This window comes from Mytilus trossulus, chromosome 8, assembly GCF_036588685.1.
Source record: "Mytilus trossulus isolate FHL-02 chromosome 8, PNRI_Mtr1.1.1.hap1, whole genome shotgun sequence".
Classification (NCBI taxonomy): Eukaryota; Metazoa; Mollusca; class Bivalvia; order Mytilida; family Mytilidae; genus Mytilus; species Mytilus trossulus.
The window spans coordinates 5883102-5907490 of NC_086380.1; the positions used below are offsets into that span (position 1 = coordinate 5883102).

A 24389-nucleotide genomic window follows, 5' to 3' on the forward strand; every position below is an offset into this window, starting at 1 on the left:
TTTGTATTGAAGCGAAATAATCAATTAGAAGATAAAAAATGGATAAATTATGGATAAAACAAGAAAAAAACCATAAGAAATACAAATAGTATTTTGTAAATTATTTTATGTATACTTTTTGTCCTTCCGTCTTTTGATGAAGTATGTATACTCATCCCCAATACTATTGTCTGTAATAGGTGAGAACTTTATTAGAGGTTGTTTGTTAATATTTTTATATTTGTTTTTTTCTGTAGAGAAAGTGTTCATGTTAGATCTTTGATTATTGCAATACATTCATTCAAATCTTTTCCAGACTTTGTACGATTTAGATCTACGGCATATTGAATAGACACAAAATCTTGGATGCCTCATTGAGGCAGTATGTTGACTTCTTGATGTTTTCTTTTTAATCTTTCATATTTTGTGTTGTCGAATTATTGTCTCCAGCAGCTTTGTCCTTTCATTGATAGAATTAATAAAATTTTACTTATGTATTAGAGGAATAAAGTTTTGATTGCTGTTCTTTATCCTGATATTTGCTCGTAATGTCTTCATTGGTACAATATTATATGCTGCAGTCTAGATAATATTTACAGCCTTTTCGTATGTTGTGCTGTTACGGCAACACTATGGGAGGGTATTTCACTGCGTGTTGTGAGTTGCTGCTTGCTATACTTCTTTTTCGTTAAATTATTTTTTCATTCATCAGACGGCCATTGTGTTTCTAAAGAGAGGCGAAAGATACCATAAAAACATTCATTCTCGTAAGTCTAAAATAAACTGATGACGTCAACGCAAAAAAAGGAAAAGACAAAAGAAAACAACAGTACACAAAATACATAACTGAGATCTAAGCAAAATGAACTCCACCAAAACTGGTTGTGATCACAGTCTAATTTCCATTTCTTCACAATTTGTTGGTTACATCCAAGTCGATTTGGTTTCACCAGGGACTTTTTTATACTTAAGTATAGATTGTCCCTGGTCTTATTGGCAATCATACCACATCTAGCTTTTGTTTTGATAGAGCGAACACCTTGCAGCAACAAAAGAACCTTTCTATCGTTGATTGGTACTGTCTAAGTTATTTATAATAGATATCATGGTTGCAAAAAATAAAACATTTCAGTTTTTCATCTCGTTTTATTTCACTTTTTAATTCATTCAACATATACCACGTGACAACATTCTACAGATTCGCCGGAAGTACACACCATTCAACTTTCATTCAACAAACGATTGAAACAACATGAACATGATATGATAATATTTTATGTACATGTTTACATGACAGTTCCAAAATAATTATCCGTAAAAAATATGCTAAAAACAGCACACTCTTAAACACGATTCGCCTCTCTTTCGTATGTCACGTGAGTGAAATAAAATAAAAATATCATATGGAAAACAAATACGGGACTTTATCAACTTCATCACTCAAATTGGACAAATTCATTAAAAAAATTCAACACCATAAAAATGAACATTGGCAAAAATGAACATTCGACGTCAATAAATTAAAGATTACATATACACATGAAATAATAACAACAAATAGTTTCTCAGTACCGAGGTATTTCGCGGTGATCCAGTTGAAATGTTGTTTCACTATTTTATATTTCTTAACACTGGAATGGAAGGTCATATGAATGTTTATTACGTCATCCCCACGTTTCTCCCGCCATTTCTGGATGATGAGACAAAGAACCAAAAGATCGTGGAGGAACACCAGGAAAATGATGTCCGTCGTGTCCGTGTAAGTTCAAGGGTTCAGGTGATGACGGTTGTACCATGTCATTCGGCAAATAATGACCCTCTGGGACCATGTTACCTGAAAACACAAACAAAATTGTTATTATATATATAAATACGACAATCTTAGTTTGATGCGTTTAATTAAAACTGTTTGAAAAACTGCTTTTAAATACTGCTTTAAACACTTAAATAATATGAATATAATATGTGTGATCTTATCAATATACACAGCAACCCAACGTCACAGAAAGAGTAAATTTCAATATCAAATCATTTGAAGACTTTTATGTTTAAAATAACTCGATTTAGATTTTACATTGTATCTTGGAATATTAATGTAGCTTATTATTTCTTAATTTTCTGTCGTCATGTAAAACACATAGGTTTTCTTATTTAGGAATTTCTCAATTCCTAGAATTACTATCAAAGGTCAGCTGTATACATAAATATCGTCATTTTAAAAGCATGGCTCACATATTTATTAATAAAAGTATTATTTCATAAGTTTATAAAGATAAAACATGTGTTACCTTGTTAGCTCGTCGTCACTATATAATTTTACCGTTAAGCTACACTAATTAATTGATTTTTATATTATTGCTACAATTATCCAAGCTGTTACTGCTTTTCATGTTATAGCCTTTAGAGACTATTGGTAAAGAAGAATACGTTACAAACGCATTTTGTCTATTGTCCCTGTTGATTTTACGGTCCGTTGTTGTTCTATACATCTTTGCAACCGATTGGCTTTTTTGTCGACAACTGTCACAAAATTGTTTCTTGTAGCGAAATGGATTATGAACTTTTGTTCCAGGAAAGTAAATATAATAGATGGTACACGTGTAAAATATGGAAACATTACTTAACAGTGGTTGACGAACAGAACAATTATAAAGTGACACTTTGTTGTACAAACGCTTCAGTAAAGCTTTAAAGTACGTGTTCAAAGGATTAGATCAAAGATCAATTTCTGTGGTAAAGTTAGACAAACGTTGTTCGAAAAAAACATAAATGTTTTAAAGCAATATAATAGTTTGGTTATAATGAAGAGGATATATGGATCGAACGTATGTACTGATCAAACTGTAACTTGCAACACAATAAATATGAATTGTACATGAATATTCTTGTCCTCTTCGCCCTCTAAGATATTTCTAGGGAAATGTATGTTTGTATTTCAAAAGACAGTCTATAGGTGTGGGTCAGTCATAGAAGGAAACATTTTTCGTTCAAGATAGAGGCGGTGATAGAGGAAATTGCCATGGTGACCGGTATGTATAGCTGTCACCAACACAATGTTTAAATTGGACATATGGATAAAAACTAAATTCATAACTATTTTAACCGGACCAGTTAATGATCATTTGTATAAGGTAGAAAAGTCATAGTTTTGCAAGTCTGTTGTTTCAGTAAAAAACATAACTAGAATTTGAATAAGGTACAGAAGACACAAGCGGATTTTAACAATCATTTTTTTGGCTCATTTGTGTTTAATTTGAGACTGCTCAATATTCCAAATGGTCTTTATTGCGAGACTGATTTTTTTTAATTTTGCATAGCAATGGTCTTCTTATATCATTTATTTCAAGTGCTGCTCGGTACCGTTAATATAATTACTTCATTTTAACAATACCAAAACTCTAATAGTCCATCAGATTTAAACATAACAAAGTATTATCAAAAGAAACATTATATTATACGAAATGGCTGCTGAAATATATTTTATCGGTTTTGGGGCAAGACAAAATTACATTTTATAGGATCGAGTCATTCTGACGACCATTTGGTTTGCAATAAATTGACAACTATTCCGTGTTATAGTCGGTTCCAATATAGATTGCACGTCATAAAATTTCAGCTGAAATTCGATGTCTGTTTGATGGCTTCTTATGTGCATGGGAGTAATTTCAAACGAAAATTATCTTGTTTCCCGTAGGACATAATAATTGGATAGGAAAACTATAAAAGTTGTCTGACCTTTTTATAGGATTTTTTCGTCAATTCTACTTTTGTAACATGTTTATAGTCTGGATCTTCTGTGCTGGTTGTTTATTTTTACAATTTTTTATCAGAAATGTTCACTGAATATTTCAATTTTGTGCTTTACCTGAATGATGCATTGGTTGGTCTAGATTTAGAGGAGGCGTTCCTTGTGACGTAGGTGGCAGGAAGTTCATATTTCCGGGTCCGCCATCTTGACCAGGAAAGAAGTCGTTGTAACCTTGGTAACCCGGGTAATATTCTTGTCCATTTTCTGAAGAAGAAAAAAAATGATTATCATTCATTGTAAAGAGAGGAGAAAGATACACAAAGAGATAATTAAATAAGTCGAAAAGAAACTGACAATGCAATGGCAAATACGAAAAACAACAGTTAACAGGACACAGAAAACTAAAAACTGTAAGTGATGTGCAGTGTCGTTCATCATAATTGACTCTAGTTTTCAAAACACTATATTTTGAATTGTCCTAACACAGACAATTGACAGGTGCTTCACCGATCTGGAAGTAAAACTGATTTCTGTATATAAAGTGTTGCAACGCCTCGAAGATTACTTATACTACTTGAATGAAAGATATTTGTAAACAAAATAATATCAAAACATGTCTACAATTCCAAAGATACATAAAAGTATATCGATTCTATAGTCTCTGTCATTTAAACGTAGAAAATATAAAAAAAACTCTCAAATAAAAAAGGTTACCAGATTTAACCAAAAACGGATGATTAACTTGAATTTTCCTCGGACATGTTGTTCTTATAGAACATTGAGTATTTAAACAGCTTTTCTGTTGATTATAATGACTGAAACATTCGTCATTGTCAAAGATCATCACCACATGATAAATCTTAATATTTTTGTAAGCAAGAAAAAATATCCAGTCGGCATTCCTTTCTATAGCGCACTATGTCATTCGAAAGAAGTTATTCCGCGATCGTGCATTGGGTGATTTGGTCTCGGTGTCGTTTTTCTAAAGATAAATTTACAAAAGGTAAAAGAATGAGAAGTCTTTATATCATATTTCCAAACCACAGGTGGTATTAGAAGAAAAGTTACAACAAAAACACTGAAACGCGGTGATGATAAAAACCTACCATCCATCACCGACCATCGTGTTTGATATTCTACACTGCGCCGCGTTGGAAGGTTTTGTAAAAATGTAAGCTGTACAAAAACTGTCAAGTTTGCAGCTTATGATGGTATGGCGATAGAGTTGTCACTGTCCTATGGGGTTAATTTTCTAATCTGTATTGTCAGTTCTATACAAAACACTCCATCATCGAGAATGTGGTACAAAGGAACAAAACAGCTCGTTTACGAAGAACAGTTTTAAGGCTTGTTAAATCACATCTAAATGTTTGACGGCACTAGCTGTGTGCAAGGAAACTAATAGACAAGACAATACTAAACGGATAGCTTAAAGTTCCATTGCATAATGTAATATATATGCACTCTTAAAAAAAATGAATAATTAAGGAGAATGGTTATTGTTGGACATAAACTATCATTTGTCACAACAAGAGGATGAAATTCCTCTTTTTAAATCAAAATAGCAGACTTCATTGTTTTGGTTAATTTTCAAATCAAGTATTGTTTTGTTTTTTTATTCCTATGGAAAAGACCTTGAAGTCTTTACAAAACACTATTCACAATAATGTGTTGTGAAGACCAAATGTTGACTTGTTGGTGTCGTTTGGTTTCTTTTGTATATCTGTATTGCTGTGTGGCTGCCATTGTGGTGCAAACACCTTTCGTGTTTTTTTTTCATTTAAAAACAACATATTCATAAAGAATAATATTTGAACAGTTAAGATGAATTTCATTTTATAATCGCTAAACTGTCTTTTGAGCATTTCTAACACTAATTAATGAAAGTAAATATTTTTGAGCTAACATTATATTGGTATAAGAAGATGTGGCATGATTTCCAACGAGACAACTCTCCATCCAAGTCACAATTTATAAAAGTAAACCATTACAGATAAAAAAAAAACTGTCTTCCACACGAAGCCTTTGCTCATATCAAACAGCAAGCCTCAAAGAGCCCCAAAAATTACTAGTGCAAAACCATTCAAACGAGAAAAGCCAACAATAATCTATATTAAAAAAAAACGAGAAACGAGAAACACTTATGAACAACATGCATGTAACTCTGCGGCTATACAGCCTTCAACTTCTTTTAGTAAAACATTGATGACTTAAAAAAGTGAATAATAGAATCGACTTAAGTTATGATCGACAAAGCACAATTTCTAAGACATTATCAGAGTACTTCCAAGCATAAATAAACTGTTTTTCTCCTGGAAAAATTAATAATTTTGTTGATAACTTTCTTAGATACAAAGCTTACAGTTATTATCAATACACAAATGCATCATTAAATCAAAACGCCGTTGAATTTTGTGTCCTAAGTAAATTTGTTCAAAGAAAAGACTTTTTCAAAGAATTGTCATGAGAAAATATTGTTAAAATATTTATAATTTCCTAACATCTTATTGAAGCGTAAGCTATAAACTCGTACTATATCCATGTTTAACTATCCGTACATGGCATAGGGGGCATTAATAATTCATTGCTTACGTCCATAAAAATATAAAGTCTTCAAGAAATAAGGACCCTGGAACTGTTTTTGTTATCATTATCATTTTATTGTTTTCGTAAGTACAAACATTAATAGAAATAATATTGTTTAAGCAGGTGCTATTCGAAATCTGATTCGTAAACTTTCTTCATCTCCAATATTACATTTTAAAAACGCAAAAATGTGTTTATTGTCTAAAATAATTTATGTATACAAGTATGACTTAAAATTGTTCGGACCATAATCAGGACGATTTGCCTACATATCAAGTGATTTGAATTATGGCAATCTCTCAGATCTAGCTAAGCTCCTTTTCCAAACAAAGTTTAATATATTCCGGATTTTTTTAATAACCTTATCCCATCGGGATTTTAGAAATCCCTTAGATTTTCTTTTGCGACTCCAAATCAATAAAACTACTAATGTATCAACCATTCTGATTTTTTTTAAAACTCCCAATTTATTACAAAACTGCAGATCGGTCTTGAATGAAACATGTTTGTTTTGTTTTGAGATTTAGTTCTGTCAAAGATTCATACCGTATTTCATAGTTTTTTGTGCGTTTTAGAAACCGAAGTATCCTAAGGGACTTTGAAGAGTCATTAAGATGCACTCGAACTGACATTAAAATTCATGGATACCCAAATCTCATAATCCTCTGGCTTAGTTCAACCCAACTGCGTTCCGTATTTATGATATAAAATCGTTAAAGGATCTCCAAGCCATGCCATCATTTAACATGATAAATAGAGGCTTAGATGTCGCAGATTCATTTTCGAACAAAACATAAAGTTGTGGCTACAATAAATAAAAATACAATCTCAAAGTTTGATCTATATGTTTATAGAACAAATCGGTTTATGAAAAATATATATTTCTATTAATGATGGAACAATAGAAACAGAGATAAAGAAATTATATTTGTAATGACATCGGGCTGAATTGAAGAAAAAAGACGAATCCCCAGACGACAAGAGTAAACACGTGCCACATCTCCTTATTTGTGTATATGAAAGGGAAATTCTCATATGTATTTGAATGACACATTTACTGGACAAAGGAAAGAAACGAATCTCTCAGAGACAAATAGAATATACGAACGAAAGGAAAATAGCCATGGCATAAACGAAGAGGCAATAGCCATATACGAAAGAAAATTCCGAACATAATTGAATAAAATATTTACCAGAAAAATATCCAAAGCCCGGTCCACCTCCCATCATCTCCTCGTCTAATTCGCTCGGAGACATTCCAGCCCTTAGGGCCCTCATTCGTCGTGGATTCCGGAAGAAATGTCGTCTGGCTCCCAAAGCACTGAGTTGTTTCATTCTCCTTTCCTTTGATCTTCTATTTTGGAACCAAACCTGCAATAGTATAAATATATCATATAAAATGTTGCATTCAAAATAATAGAACGTACAAGTGAAAGATAAGGCGAGGATATAACTAAAGAAGTATAAATACCAACAGAAAAATGAAGGTTTTTTTTCTTGTAGGAAGTTACAAGATAGTATAAATAATAAATTACATCTAAAACAATGTGTTTGTCTACTATGGCTACATAAACTAACTAGTATGCGAGTTCATCACGGGGAGGGATAACAATGATATTTTATGTCACACAAAAGTACATTTACATTTAACGTTAAAACTTTGATCAAAATAAATTAAAAATAAAAGAACACAAGACGGAAGTGCAATGCATTTATCCGTTTGTATTGTGTAGGCAGAATACTAGCTTTCTGTTCTCAAAATTGAAACAGACATGACACTAAAAAGAAGTGGTACAAAAGTGTAGGATATTTTATCATTTAAATTGAATAAAAACAAAGTTTCACGTTACAAGAAGTGCTACATCGTCGGTGTCAGCACTTCTATAGCCTCTTCAGCCATAACAAAGACCAAATGCACAAATGTTATTGTGTCAAGAAACCGATATGATCTACCAGAAATGTGTCAAGCACATGGCAGTCTAAATTATAACGCAAAAGGTTTGGCATAATATTTGAGACATAGCATACTGTTCCGAAGTGAATGAAAGATACATTGTTGTCCTTATATTCAATATACTTTCCTCAAGGTTCATATTGGAATCGTAAAACAAGTCTACTATATATAGCTCTAAACAAAACCAGTGAATTTAACGACCATGTCATGGATTTCGTAAGAACTAACTTAAAATAAAGCTAATCGCACCTAAAAAGCAGGACTAGTTTGACGAGTTTATTTTATATATAGATGCTTGACGATAAGAGATGTTCAAATCATAATATTTAAATTTGACCTATTGCTATGTCTGTTATATTTCAGTAAATAAAAAACCTCAGAGTTGAGATTTTTTTTCTCAAAAATTATCAATTGCAAGAACGCCAAATGTACAATTTTCTTTGGAAACACCCTCTGAACCTTGTGTGACAGATGTAACGTATTCTATTGTTGCCGTATGCAATCACTGTAGAGAGACTCATAGGTAAACAATACAAGAATTCTATCCAAGTTCTGTAAGAATGGCCAGGTGTGTTAAAATAACATATCATCAATTAGAGAGCCCTGAGTCAGCACGCCTCAACGGTGGGCTTTAAGTACTGACATCGTCACAAAAATATCTACATATGTAAAACGGGAAAGTTTAAAATGGTCTATAATTATATTGTCATCCGAAATAAAACACCGAACATCTTGACATCACAGATTAAAAGCAGCGTTGAGTTCTTTTTACAGTAGATCCGGGTCTTTTTGACACCATGGTACTTATAAATTTACCCCACACCGAGGTGGTACAACAATAGTAGGTCGAAGTTAGATATACCTATAGGCATTGGTATTGAAATAGACGTAACTATGAACGATTACCGACCATTGACAGTTACATTTGTACATTTCACTTTTCATGATCGTTCCGGTCTAGATTTCAGATTTTATTGTTACTTGGATTTAGATAATAAACAAAGATTTGTTGTTGAAATGTATGAAAAGATCAAATGCGATTAAAATGGTAAGAAAAACATAAAATAATTATTATTGACCATCTAAAACTTCCTTCCAGGCAGGTGCGAATAGCGGCAATAGAAATTCCAAACAAAGTATTAGAAAATAAAGTCACGTAAATCGCCGTCAGCAAAATGTTTCGAACAATAAGGTATAGGAGAAATAGTAAAAGAATAGGAAAAACATCGAACTGTTTGGTCAATATGGCGTTATTGATATAAAAGTGTTATTTGCACAAATGTTTCCCATTATACAATTTTTGTATACAAATCCGTGAATTTTAAAAGTAAATCATCCGCTCATTATTATTTAAGTCCTTAATCGACTTTGGTTAACATAAATGTTTGCTTTACTACTTCAGGTTTATGAAAACGTTATAAGGACATAGTCTTTATTGCTTTAAAAATAAAAACAACAATTTTTATTTCGGAAAACAACAAAGGCCTTAAATGAATTTTGTATCCGGTTTATACACATTTTTATTACCGTGTTATTTCACAAAATGAGCCAGGATATTCGATTGTAATTAAAACAGAATAGTCCACATATGAATGTGTGCTTTAAAGCATTATAACCTTATAATGATCAGCCGCTAAAATTCGTAACGTTCATGTACGAAACATGAAAGGTCACAAAAAAATGTCAGAGCAAATTTACAAATCCATCATGTAAAAGTCTTTCGGTAGCAACCGTTAAGGCTTGTACAAATTTCTTGTCGCTATCTATTTTTTCAATCCTTAGTCCCAGCAAAATTCCGAAATGTCCATTGGATTGCTCTGTAATTACAGATTAGTTGTTCAACATGTTGTTGTCCTAAACATAGAATTGTGTTGGCTAAAAAAATCTTCGTTTGATACTTGGACAAAATATGATAACTGCATGTACTTTAAACTAGTACTTCACAAACTTACTAGATTTACACAAATTATTTTCATATTTTGCTATAATAAAATACACGTGTTTTGTTATTACCGCTTTCACTGAAGAAAATATCGACATTATGAACTAATAACAGGTGCGCGTGAAAAGACTTAAATATTATGATACAGTAAGTTTGTTTATGGCAACAGAATGCTTTTACATGGTGCTGTGGGTTCTATTAATCATATTGAAAACTTCGGTCAGATTAACTCTAACCAACATGATATATTTTAAGTAAATTTCTAGTTAATTTTAATCAAATTGTTGTTAATGTGATTTTTAGGTTCAAATCCCCACATCACCACGACGCACCCGAAAGAACATTGCTTGTCTATTTCAAGGCTGAATTAAACCGGATTGACCACCTGGCCAGCTACGTTTCAGCTTTTATTGTAATGTTTTTCGAAACGGTAACTGGTACGCAACGCAACAATACATTTTCTGAATAAACATAGGATTTCCAAATGTAATCCTCTTAAGAACACGAATTTTCACTCGATGGAATTTAAGACACCTAGGGTTTAAATGCAGCAAATGATATTTGTAAAATTTCATACAGCTATTTTTTTTCTAGACAAACGATGCGTAAAGCTTCTGTATACAATTATAGAGAGAAAGTTTTTAACTTTTAACTCGTTAATTTGTCTACATCGTGGCGTTTTAGAATCGGAACTAAGATGCAAACGAAAACATCACTGCATGCATCTATGCTTTTTATAATTCATAAAAACGATCTCAGAAATTGTTCACGTTCAGAATGGCTTCCCGGTAAGGTAAGTGCGTATATCGCCCTATACCACGTTTAACTGGTATTGTTTTACCTTAAAAGAAAATCAATTCCGAAATATTCCTACTGTGCAAATTAAGTGCTCAAATGGTAAAACGTAGTTTACACTGAAGTAACAATTTCTTCATTGTTCCTGACTTGTTTTATTTAATTCAGTTCACTGATTTGGTTTCAGAAAACACAACCTTCAGTTAGTATACAGTTTGGCAGCGATATTCTGAAGAATTAAGATACGGAAATTAACGCATTAATCAAAATATAAACAAAAAACATGTGGGACAAATGTCAATCAGACAGTAACGCAACAATACGAGTAAATCATAATAGGCATGTGGATGCCACTATACGGGTAGCAATGCTAAACTCTAAAACTTCGAATGTGAGGTTATACATACACGAGGAAAATAAATTTAAAATACAGTTTAAGTTATGTCAAACGTTTCTTATTTACCATCACATTGATAGAAATTTGAGGAAGTTACTTATTTTGAAATGACATAATCGCATTTGCAATACATATGGTACACACGTACAAAATATAATTTTGACTGTCTCAGTGAGTTTATTTATCTTGAGATGACTGTGTTTAACTCTTTTCTCGTAGTTATTTTTCCTTGCAAGGACAACCTTTCTTGAGATAAGGTTACACGATTTTTTTTTACTTCGCCCAACCTTGGGGAAGAAGAGATTTGAAGAAGATGATGGTTTTCATTATTCAATTTCTAGTCACATAGATGATAGATAAGGTACTTTCTGTACAGCCATTTGAAAAATGAAAACATGTTTTCCGGAATTTTTATGTGGTACCCTCGCAGCTCTCGAGGGGTGCCTCGTAAAAGGAGGGATCTACGTACATGCATACATACAAAGGCATATGATATTATTATCAGCATGAAAAATAAACAGCAATTGATATGTTTTAATATTAAAATTGTAATTGAGGATATAAATATGTTAAAAAATAAAAAAGTCATAAAATAAATGTATAATACTCTACATACTGTAGCCTAACCAGGAAATACGTCTAATAAACTTTAGGCTGGATGTTTTCAGTATATTTAGGTGTTAAATAGTTAACTGTATTTAAATATACTATACATAAAATTAGAAAAAAGTTTTCAAAGTTGAATTAACCTAATAATAAAATGATAATTTATGCATTTTCGAAGTGATATGTGTATCCCCTATAGAATATGTCAATAAAAAGAAGAAGAAAAAACAACATTTATTACATATTTATAATGTCAGCATGTATACCTCATTAGTATATGTATAAACTTAAACGGACGTTTACTTTAAAATACAATATAGTTACAAGCTAGCTAGTTCGCATGATTTTTCATGAGTTTTTATAAATTGCAAATTTTTTCTTAGTTTGACTTACAAAATTATACAATTTAATACATGTTATTACTGGTCTAGGTATACTCAATCTGGAAATGCTATACACCGATATGTTTTGTTCTATCTCGAAACTAATTTACGATGATTCAGTAAATTTTGCTGTTTCTTTAAAAGAGGTATCCATAGTGTGGTTCTTTTCAAAATTTTCTGTTTGTTTTTGTCATTAATACCAACTATGAAGACTTTTTCAGCAAAGTTGGCTTATGATAAAGCGGTATTACAGTGCATCTTCGAATCTAGATAAAAAAGGGAAAACGGATTCCGTATGTTAAATATGTTTGCTTCATCATACAACGAACTTTGTATCCCTTCGTATGCAAGCAATTATTCCTGGGCACACAAAATACATTGGAAGACTAAAACTGATCAATACGACAAAACATGATCAAATCTTCTTCCCAACAATTCCAATTTATATGATAATTAAGTTTCCCAAGTTTCACTCCTCTCTAAACCTTAACATGCAAAACTGACTTGGAAAGCAACATAGGGGTTACTGACATACTTCTAAAAATAACATCGACTGTTTCTGAATATTCTGTCTTCAACAAGAGTTAGTTACGTTTTTAAGGTTTACAATATTTTGGTATGAATCTAAGCGTTCTACAATTTGTTGTTAAATTAAATTGAATTAGTATCTTAAAGATTCCGTCATGCAGACAATTTGTTTTTATAAATTTTAAAACATATTCCAACACATGGATAACATGTTAAGTGTACTTTGATACACAAGTAGCACGTTAAACAAAGGACCAATAGCAAAGAATGAAATTTTCACAAAAAAATCTAGTCTCATACACCAAGACTTATGTCGTGCAGAAGCACTGCAGTGTTTGTCATAAAAATGTCCGTGAACTCTGGTCTATAAAATTAAAATTGTTGTATAAATTATTCATTCAAACACACTTAGTAATCAATGCTTATAAAATGGATCATTACATTTTACTTTTTCTTTTTTAGACAAAGAAGTTAGTCCGTCCACCATTAAAATGGGAGTGCGACTATCACGCAACACAACAGGACAGTCAGTCCACCATTAAAATTGCAATGCAACAAAACAGGATGAAACTGTAATTTATTGATTAAAAAAATGTATAATTATCTAAATTAAAACTTCGATTAATTGATAAACAATTCATAAACTAGGTGATGTTTATGTTTCTTTCTAATTTTAGATATTTATCCCGTTCGGATGTCCTTTGTCGTTTTCGTCTTATTTGTGTGTCAGTAATCCTGTAATTCCAGTCTCGTTTGATTGCTATTTAATGGGACATAATGAGCGTTTTCTCCTAATTTTCATCAATTTAGAAAGAATGGGTCAATTATTGATTAAAAACATGATAATAAATATAATCAAAGATTAATTATTTTTCAACAAATAGTATTGACAACGATAAGAAAATTTACATCATCTGACATGAAAAATTAAATAATCATAACGAAATCATCAATAATAAACTTTATATCAATTATTGAAAATAATCATAAAGTGATTTTTTTCAAATTGAAATTAATGGGTTTTTGTTGTTTCCAAACACATTAAACGTCTTTTATCACGGCTTTGAACATGAACAAATTTTAATGTTTTTGACCTTGTTGATTTATAAAATCATACAGGAAACAAAAAAATACATATTCCAATACTATAAAAATCATATTAAAATGTACTTTTATCCTTATTTGAATAGGGCTCTATCGCTAACGACGCCAGAGTAACTTTGAACTTTTAGACTTGTACATCTTTTTTGTTACAAAATATTTTTTGCATATTTAGTTGTTTATCACTTGTGTTATAATTATATTTAAAATCCTAAACATATATTAGATGTCTAAATTGTATGCATTTGGAATGAATGTAAAATATCTTTATTTGACGGCAAAATGTATATTAGAGAATATATAATGGGCCAAGTCATTAGATGTGAAACGTCACACAAACTAATGGGGTGGTAACTCATTTATCATTTTCTCTTTTCTAGTGTTGAATTTAAAAACAACATCTATTCTCAATTCATAACTTCATTAATCAAAAAAGTAGTTGTGATCTTTTTAAGATCGATTTGTATGCGCTTCAATATGGTTATACGTGAATAAGGACGCGAGTTATCAGGAAATCTGTTTCGTTGAGGTCTTCAACTGGGTGGTATATCTTGTTGATGGAATTGAAATGAAAAAGAACTACTTAATAAAAGTACATCGCTTTAAAAACAAGTTGTCTTGTCAAGTGACAGATCGCGGAATCTACACGGTTCATTTCCGACCTAGGTCTCGGTTTTTCACATCCACCCATATATATTTTTTAATGAAATCTGAATTACATGTACAGGCTCGTATTGCGTTCAGAATAATTTAGTCTGAAGTGAATTTGATTTGCAATAACAATTCATTATTAATTAAACATTTTCCTATTTATGATTTTGATATCCAAGTGTGATTATGGAATAACTGCTTTATTCCATTCCTGGATTTTTGAAGGTTTTGTTTTAGAAAGAAAGATAAAATAGGTATACACCTTCCTTTTAATTTTATTCACTTCTTTCGATAATTTTCGGTCATAAATTTTAGCCGATCGATCTTGGTTTATTATTATAATCTTTTGCAAATCACGTAATTTGCCCCTGGACTATAATTTTATTGAAACTAATGATCAACAAACTGAAATTAGGTCTCTAAACATATAATTTTCGTGGCATGCCTTATCACATCTCTGATAATCAAATTTCATGGATATTCCTATTTCTATGGACAATTTGCATTTCAGGTTAAGATAATGAGAAATTTTAATTTACAGTTTTACATGTTTGATACATCTATTATGTTAAAACCGAACTAAACATGCAAGTCCAGACGAACATTGTTTTATTTTCACAACATTGAAACAAGGAGCATGTTTTGTGACGTCACTGCAGACGACACTTCTAACAGAGTTCAATACTAAAATATCAATCAAAACATTTCTCATACCCAAAAAATTGGAACATTATCTTTGTTTTATAAAAAGTTTAAAGTAGGCTTTGACAGTACATCTCAAATTATGAACACCTTTTTAAATGTCATCGGTCTCAGCGTGGTACCCTTTAAAACTTCTCGATGCAAATGAAATAAAAATAACCAACGGCGTCTAAACAAGACGACAAAGACAAGACCCGTCAGAAAATCGTGGTCTATTGTTCTTTACTTTGAATGAACAATTTTGAAATATAACACCGTTATAAGGGGTGGATCGTGTAAAATTCCATTCCCATTTAAAACACAAATGTAAAAAAATTCGATCCAACTTAACATATTCAACGAGTTGTACGTACAACATTAAAAATACAGTTTCTTTACGGATTCAAATTACACTATATTCTCTTGTATTTAATCTTCAACAAGTTTTGCAATTTGAATCGGATTCTTTGACCGAATAATAACAAAGTATTTACACTGAAACAAGAGGATTTTCAATTGTGAACATTGAGAAATTGTTTGGTTTAATATTCATACCTAAATAGCACGTGTAATAAGAACATCAACAGAAATAATAATCACGCCTCATGTAATTTCTTTTTTCAAGCTCACTTAAAAAAACGGAAAGTTTTAAACTTCTATATTGAAATCTTTTTGCAGCTACATGTACAGCCATTATGACTTTAAAAAGGCTGCTTTATCTCTAATTGCTATAGAAGGGATGCAAAAATATGTATTTATATAACATAATACCTGACAAAAAAGTATATACTAAATGAAAAATAAAACTCGTATGTCCTTTAACTTAACAGCACTAGGCGTGATTTTACATGCAGCTTTTAGTTTTGAAATGTTTTGTTCATTAAGTTTTGCGTTGAAGTAGGGAGATATCCTAATTACACTCGTTATGATGGCTATCACGAGAAAAAAATCTAGAGATAAGATGAACTTGACCTTTTTATCTTCTCGCAAGAAAATGCTCTGAAAATATCACTGACGGCTTCTAGAAGAACGCTGCTTGAATTAAACCGTTGCCAAAGTAAGGCATTTGGATAGTGTATAATTGACTACTTTGTGTCGCGGAGTGATATATGTCTGGTAATCATCAATCACTCCGCGAAAAGTGCATATACAAAGTCCGTACACAGTTGGAGAAGATATGCAGAAGACGGTATAGGTAATCTTGTCATCTGCATCCAGACCACCCATTATTATTATCTACATCAAAGTTATATAAACTTTGAAAAAAATATTACATATGTATATGTATACTTGTTTAAAGTCAATTTTCAATAGTGTTCCATGCAGTTAGTCTGTTTCCTGGCCATTATTGAAATTCTTGACAATACCATTTTTTGTATATTCCGAAAGCATACTGAATGTTTGACGAAGGGGACCAACCTACATGCAGTTAGCTCTGAAGCAAGACCATATCCACTATTAAAGTTTATAGCGGAGATATATAGTGATCAGTGTGATCGCTTGTTCGTCTGTCTACCTATCTGAAACCCATAAGTACATTAAATGAAAACTAGCTCAAGAAAGCTTTCAGCTTATATTTAAACTCATAATCATATCGTTTTTCCCATTTTCTTTTTTTGAGCGCCATTAGTGAGTCTTGTTTAAGGGAAAAGATTGTCTGGTGCATAAAATTATGAGTCGGGAACATTTGCCGATTTTTAGTCCTTTATTACTTTGTGCATTTTATCAACTGTTTATATACTTTTTGCAACAACAAAAACATTTGTGTTCTCAATAGGAAACACACAGTGCGATGCATGTCAATATAAATAAGAAAAGCCTCTTGTAGAGAATTCCTAGGCACTTATGAAATTCGTAAATAGTGAGCAAGTATGTTCAGTGTTTTTTTTAAATTTTTGATTGATATAAACCGTATAATCACAGTTACAGCAACATTCTACAGAAAGATAAGTTCCAGATTAAGATATTTGCATTATTTTTTATATCATTTTTGAAAATTGAAAATTCAGTAATGTTCAATTTTAAATTAATGTGTTTTTCCTACAGTGTAATATTTGTATCACTGGTGCTTTCATGTCAATTGGAATTATCATGCAAACGTTTTATAAAGTAAAATATCTGTAACTAGGATTTGTTGTCTTACTTTATTTATATTATGTAACTGATTATCCTTTTTTATTTCTTAATCTAACAACCAATTTCAGTAATGCTTCGGATTTCAAATACATTTTCTAAATAATCGTAGATTTGTATGTTAATTATAGGGAAATTATTGAACACATTTTATTTATGCTTTAACTAGATTATAAGCTTGGTATATCTTTGGTCACTTTGAACTCTCAAAGACCATAAAGGACAAACAGAATTTGAAATAGATGAAAATTATGTTTAAATTATAACTAGTCTATTTAAGAATACACTGCAAAAAAGCTAGTTGTATTTCGATGCAGCGGTTTATTATAACAGAAACTATCGGTTTGATATCAATTAGTAAACAACTTGAAATCAAAATACAACCCAACATTGCATGGAGACAGTCTGAAACGCAACAGTTCAAGCTATATATACAAAGTATAAATAAATAACGCTGAAACAAGATAGATAACTCTTTAAAAATTATAAAAACTGACCTGTATGACCCTCATGTTGAGACCAGTCTCCTGTGCTAATTGTTCTCGTATGTGCCGTGTTGGTTTGGGCGTGGCATTAAACGCTGCCTTCAATGTTTCTAATTGTTTAGCTTTAATAGTTGTTCTCGGTCCTCTACGTTTCGACCCTGCCGTTGAATTTCCGTTCGTTCCGTCCATTGCCTCGTCACCTGACCTATTACTATCCGGTGTCACATTAGAGTTCGGATGAATGGAATTTCCGTTCGTATCACAGCTCTGTGTACTATGATTTGAGTCCGAGGATATTTTCAACAATGACGTATCGTCCTCTTTGAGTGGTTCCGGACTGGATTGAGGAGAGTTCATTATACTTTTGTCGTCCAGATTATTATTCGTAATATTATTATTTGCCAGATTGTTATGATGATTATTCAATATAATATTTTCTTTTGAATCTATGTCTTGGTTATCACCATCAATACTAAAGTCTTTATCAGACAAACTGGTCTGTTGCTCTAAAGCGCTGTCTAAATCACCTTCGTCCTCTATATCCGACGATCCTGGTTATATGAAAAATAAGAAAACACCATATGTGATTTGCCAATTAAAATTTATAATTGGAAAATGTTCAAGTTTGGGCAAAAATTTTGATAAGCATCGGACCGTGGTACAGATGAATTTAATTTGACACGGATGAAAATATATTGAAGTTTTCTGTAAATTAGAAAATACCACCCCCAATCTGTATCCCAGTATCAATTTATACCACATGGTGCCAGTCGAATTCCTGAGAATCCGAAGTACTAACTAGAGTTTTTCCGCCAGGTAAAATAATCAATAATAAAGGTGATGTTCTTGTCTGTCTTTCTATAGAAAGGAGAGATAGATAGAGAGAAAGATCGCCTTAAATAGTTACGAGTAAAACATAATTGTATATTTAACTTAATTGTATTACCAGGCTATTACGGGGCACTTTTAGTGACTTTTTTGGTAATTTTTCAAATATTCCATTTTGAGCGTACATTGTGATGATGAATCCAGAATAACGCTTCGAACGCTCAAAATTTATAAAGAGTTCTTTTCGTTTTTTTATATAATATATATGAAATATTACATTGTAGTTCAAAACTAACAATGTTTTCTCATATATAATGACTGGCTCATATTACGAGGAAAGATGCTTCCATACAAAATACTGTATCCAATTTTAAAATATTAGTTTTCATACTTCCTCAGTGGTAAATTTTGGTACACCTTCCTGTACAAATTTTTCAAGGCTAAATTTTACCTGAAATTGAACAATTAGTGCCTAGTATGCCTGTACATACAGTGCTTTGTGTGGTGTGTATTCGACTTGAAAACATTCGCAACTGCTGTATTTCTTTAACGTAAATGTGATAGCATGTATAAATTCATTTTTGTGTCTTAAAATTCTCTCATAAATCTCCTAAGATTGCTCTATACATTGCAAATGTTTTAATTGTTTTATATTCTATCGTGTGAATCTAATTAAATGTTTATTCGTGGTGAGACTCTGGTAGAATATTGAATCTGAGTGTTGAGATTTTGGTAGATATCTCATAGTTGTACCAACAAAATATGATAATCTTAAAAACAAAACAAAAATACATATGTGCAATATAAAAAAGAAGATGTGATGTAATTGCCGATGAGACATATCTTCATTAGAATGTTCACATAAAAAACACAAATTTCTATTATTCAGAAACAAATTATACCAAACTGATCATCAATAGCAAATATTCAAAAGCAAGAAAAAAATATGTTTGACGAATGGTATAACTAACTACCATCGATTATATAGTAACGTGCGTGGTATAAAAAGTAAATATTTTTTCCGTCCTCTTTATCTGAGAAAGTGAATAAAAAATGTAGTTTTGACAAAGAGATAATCTGTCTTGATCTCAATCTTTGTTAGAGAGAGAATACGAAACAGTGGGGGACGGGATGTTATGGAATTCTAATAGGAACATAATTTATGCAGAGGAGCAAATTTGATGCTGGTGTAGTAATATCGTGGTGTGCTCCTTGACGCGAAAAAAGCGCTTGTAGTTAGCTTTTTGTAAATCTTGATACACGCCAATGAACAGAAAATATGATGTATACAAAGTTAAAAATGTCTTTTCAAAGTCTGCCTTCTGTGGGAATGGGTCTTATGGAAATAGGATGATTTATATGAGTTTATAGTATATTAATATGACCATACGTGTATGTGTGTATTTATTTTATTTGGTCTACAATTTCAGAGCGGCATGGACTGCTCATGCAGATGAGTATTTGTAAACAATACTCGAAATCATGAATTCAGCAAAAACACTTGTTTATATATAATATAAATGCGCTATCTGTGTGTGGGATATTTTAGTGAATGCCAACACACGGAATACATTTGAGAGGAATTGCCATATTTACTCTCTGCTGAGATATAAAATAATGCAGATAATGTTATTATAATTTACTTGCAAACCTGTACATATTGTTAAATACTGTAATATTTATCTTTAATAAATTGAATTATTTTTCAATAAAATATTTATAATTTTTGATTATAATACCCAAACACAATGTTTTCTTATTTAGTTACGGTTATTTTCACAGGTGTGGTATAGAAATTGACTAAGACTTTGTTTTGCCGACATTACTGATATCCGATACCCAAAGAAAATGAATTGGATGATATCAGAGCCATCATAGACAAGACAGAGAAGTTCCGATTACATAATAAGTTTTTGTTTCCGAACAACACTTATTCGATTGTATAGTAAAACTCTCAATCTGACAAGATAATTAAAAATCAGTACATATTAGATGTTACTTTGTAGGTGTGTCTGTCGTTTTATTTGTACTTTTACTTTCACTGTACAAAAATGAAATGATACTTAAAATTTTAATAAAGTTTCTCAACATTTTAAAATGTACGCACTCCTTTCAAACTCCTTTAGCTACTTCGGAAAGAGTTATATCATCCCCCTTCCCCCCAAAAAAATAAAGAGAGGAGACACCCGTTGATATCAATGTTAATGCCCTTGTTAATCTCAAGTTTCTGCCAAACATTAACTGAAAAAACGCAAACAAATGAAAATATGAAAAGATCGTACATAACCATTCGTTTCTAATAACATAGCATTCCTGTAAAATGAGTATGATAGCTGTTAGTTCTGAAAATCCAGTAGCAAATATTTGAAGCATATTTGTTCCAAACAAGACAAGTAAATGTCGTCATATTATGCTAACAGATTGAGATTTTCAGCATTTACACATTCTCATAGCCTGTAACCACAACAGTTTATTTGTAACCTTTTGGGAACCAATCAGAGCTATTATAACAAATTACCGTCATTCGAGTTTAAAATGTAGTCAACATACTTTAGCTTCGATACACATAAAAATCACCGGCGGAGAAAAATATGATCTTCAAAGGAACCCACGAGGTATTGCTCAATGTAATGGAATAAACGAACCTCTTGAAGCTTAATGTAATAACTTCGCATGCTTAACAAGTCCTAAACAAATGATCTGGACTTGAAAATCCAATTTTCTCCCATTTTTACACTTGTCGTCTGCTGTTCTATACAAAAATGAGCATGTCAAAAGTTGCAAAAAAGGATTAAAAACCCATGTTTTTCAACGCCATAATTTAGGTTTTCTTTTGTTGGTCACAATTTGAAACGTTGACTGTTTCGTATTTTTTTATATTTATTTTTATGTTCGTGTTGGTCACAAGTAGCAACGTTGACTGTTCCGTAATTGCTTTATATTTATTGTTACCAGAAGATATCTAGTAGACAGATGACATTAGGATATCATAAAAGCTTGAGGTTTCTTGGCCACAACAATCTGATGTTTAAAACTTATTGAATCTTTGAGCAAGAAATAACCTTTGCATGTGTGTTTATTTGTGTGTGTTTCTTTAACTTATATCTTTTAAATAAGCGCTGGTTTAAATAAAACAGTTAGGGAAAGCAAAGATGACAATATAACTACATATAGGCATACTAAACGTCGTGGTTGTGATTACAAAATAATTTGCAGATAGAGAACGCATGATTCTATTATATTAATATGAATATACGAGGTAACCGTATTTTTCCTGTGAAAAACATGCGACACAACCCGGCAGACATCTCATTATTTATCAGTTTAAACTAATCCTATTGCTATCATTCACAGCCGCACTCCTAGTGAGGCAAGCTGAATGTACTATATACCAATTTTAACAGCTATTTAAACAACCTCAGTATTAAACTCGGAACTCGTACTGATATAATACCCCCAAAACAATTCAACAAAAGAAACGGCCCCGCTCCAAATGTAAGGAATATATGGCACTTTAATACAAAGCTTTAGTATGTAGATGCTCATATTCGGAAGTTTGTTGTTTACAGTTGGACTGCTGTATCATTGATCGTTCACCACACCTCCTCTTATTCACGTTGTTTAAATGAGTGATCGAAATACCTCAAGTATGTACTTCAAATGCAATAGTTATTGTGAGTAAACAACAAGTTCTTCCCTGCAAAGATATTTATCACTTGGATTCTGTAAACGTATAGGTTAAAGCATCATCATATATTTTTTCTATATTAATCCGACATTATTGCCCCTAAATCCTCTTGCATTATTATTTAAAGGTATTCGTTTGACTTGAGACGGCATGATTCAGGCTTTTGGTCGAATTATCCTATTTCAAGTACCTCTACTCAAATTTCGAGGAGCATTTCTCGGTCTATCAGCATCGTCCTGGCCTTGATCGATACAATGAACAAACCGACTGATCAAATAAACGTTTCTGGGACGGGTCGATATCCCCGATGTGCGGACTAGGATAAGGACCTGTACTGAAAGATATGATTAATTATATCAATTAATCATTAGCTGAAGATTTAAAGAAGATTCTATTGAATCCAATAATTTCTCTTAAACACGTCATAAATATTTTTGTCTAAATCGGACGTATCTCGGATGTTGAAAACACATGAAACAGCAAAACAACGCAATCAACCGGTATTGATCCGGAATTTAGAATACTTAACGAATATCCGCTTGTGTAAATGGGCCAGATAAATGTATATCTGTCTTGTTGAAAAATTAAGCATTTAAAGTACATAAATGCATCCAAGTGAGACGCACAACTGATCAAAGAGATTTGGGGGCAGGCATCCAAAGAAATCAACATTTCTTTTTCAATTGTTTACAAACTACTATAAATGTACGCCACTAAGTCTGCCAAATGAAATACACGGTTCACAATTTGTATGTTCTCCTTCCTTGTCATTTTACATAGAAATGAAATTATAATGTTGCTTTCATATTTTCTAATAGTATGAGATGAAAGGGAACCTCCCACTGTCGAGTCTACGAAGGCCACGAGACCGGTAACGAGATTTTCCTGCCAACTCTTGAATTATATACCATTTAATGAGTATCTTAATTGAAATAAAACGTTTAAACATGTCTTTTAAAGCACAAAATGGTTTGTGTTTCAATTCGAAAATAAAAAGATCCTTTTCAGATGGTTCACATCTATAACGGCGCCATGGTTTTATGTCTAAAGAAATCCAGGCGTTTGGTAAAAGTTATGTCAAAGTTACGATATTTTAAAGATCTTGTAAAATTCGTTTTTGTCGTTTAAGCAGTCATATAGGGTTACTGTTACTCATAAGAACAAAGGAACTTCAAAAGGGGCAATTTCTTTGATTATATTTCAATAAAATATTCTTTCTAAGTTTAAAAAAATCCTGTTTCAATTGAGAAAATCATTTCTAACTTTACATGTATAAAGTGAATTTGTAATAAATTCCAAAGATTTATCGTCTGTGAAAATATCAAATTTGTATTTAAAATGTGCACCAAATATTTTTACACTGAAATTCTGAATTCTTTTCTTATTTTCCAATTGCATGCAATGAATTACTTCTCTGATGGTATTTTCTGAAATAGCAATTATGATATTCGTTATATCTCCGAGGAAAGGCGTGAAATAGTTTCCTACACAAGGGACATGGTACCGATTAGTTGTGGTCAGTTCTGGACACGCGTAACGGCTAAATTCTGTAACAACTAAGATGGTATGAGAGTTCATAACAACATCATTTACAACTAATGAAATTTACACCTCTGTAATGTAATTTCGTGAAATGGACAACCATCGTGTCTGATTCGTAATGCAAATGATTTACTCAATTAAGTATTTCTCCAGATGAAGAAAAGTTTTGTGGGTTATTAACAAAATAAGGTTATAGAAATGGTTGCCGAAAGCTGGTAAATGATAATTTAATTTTTTCGTTTATCGTTGAAGCAGAAAATTTACTCTCGCGTGAGACATTATTAAATATAGATCATACTTATTATGGGTTTTTTTGTTGAGTCACAAATATTCTTCACAATTTACCCAATATAAATAGACGC

The 24389-nt window shown here is 31.7% G+C and overlaps 1 protein-coding gene across 1 annotated transcript in view; it reads right to left on the minus strand.

The window, feature by feature from the left end:
• Window positions 1-1105: 1105 nt before the first annotated feature.
• The window catches only part of LOC134728179 (LIM/homeobox protein Lhx1-like), a 29380-nt gene continuing 6096 nt past the window's right edge, over window positions 1106-24389 (minus strand). Inside the window, exons 3-6 of the mRNA XM_063592672.1 lie at window positions 17982-18520; window positions 7507-7684; window positions 3845-3991; window positions 1106-1813 (exon numbers count right to left, since the gene is read on the minus strand). Of these exons, the coding sequence (XP_063448742.1) occupies window positions 1644-1813; window positions 3845-3991; window positions 7507-7684; window positions 17982-18520 (1034 nt within the window). The 3' untranslated portion in view covers window positions 1106-1643. The remainder of the gene's footprint in view (window positions 1814-3844; window positions 3992-7506; window positions 7685-17981; window positions 18521-24389) is intronic.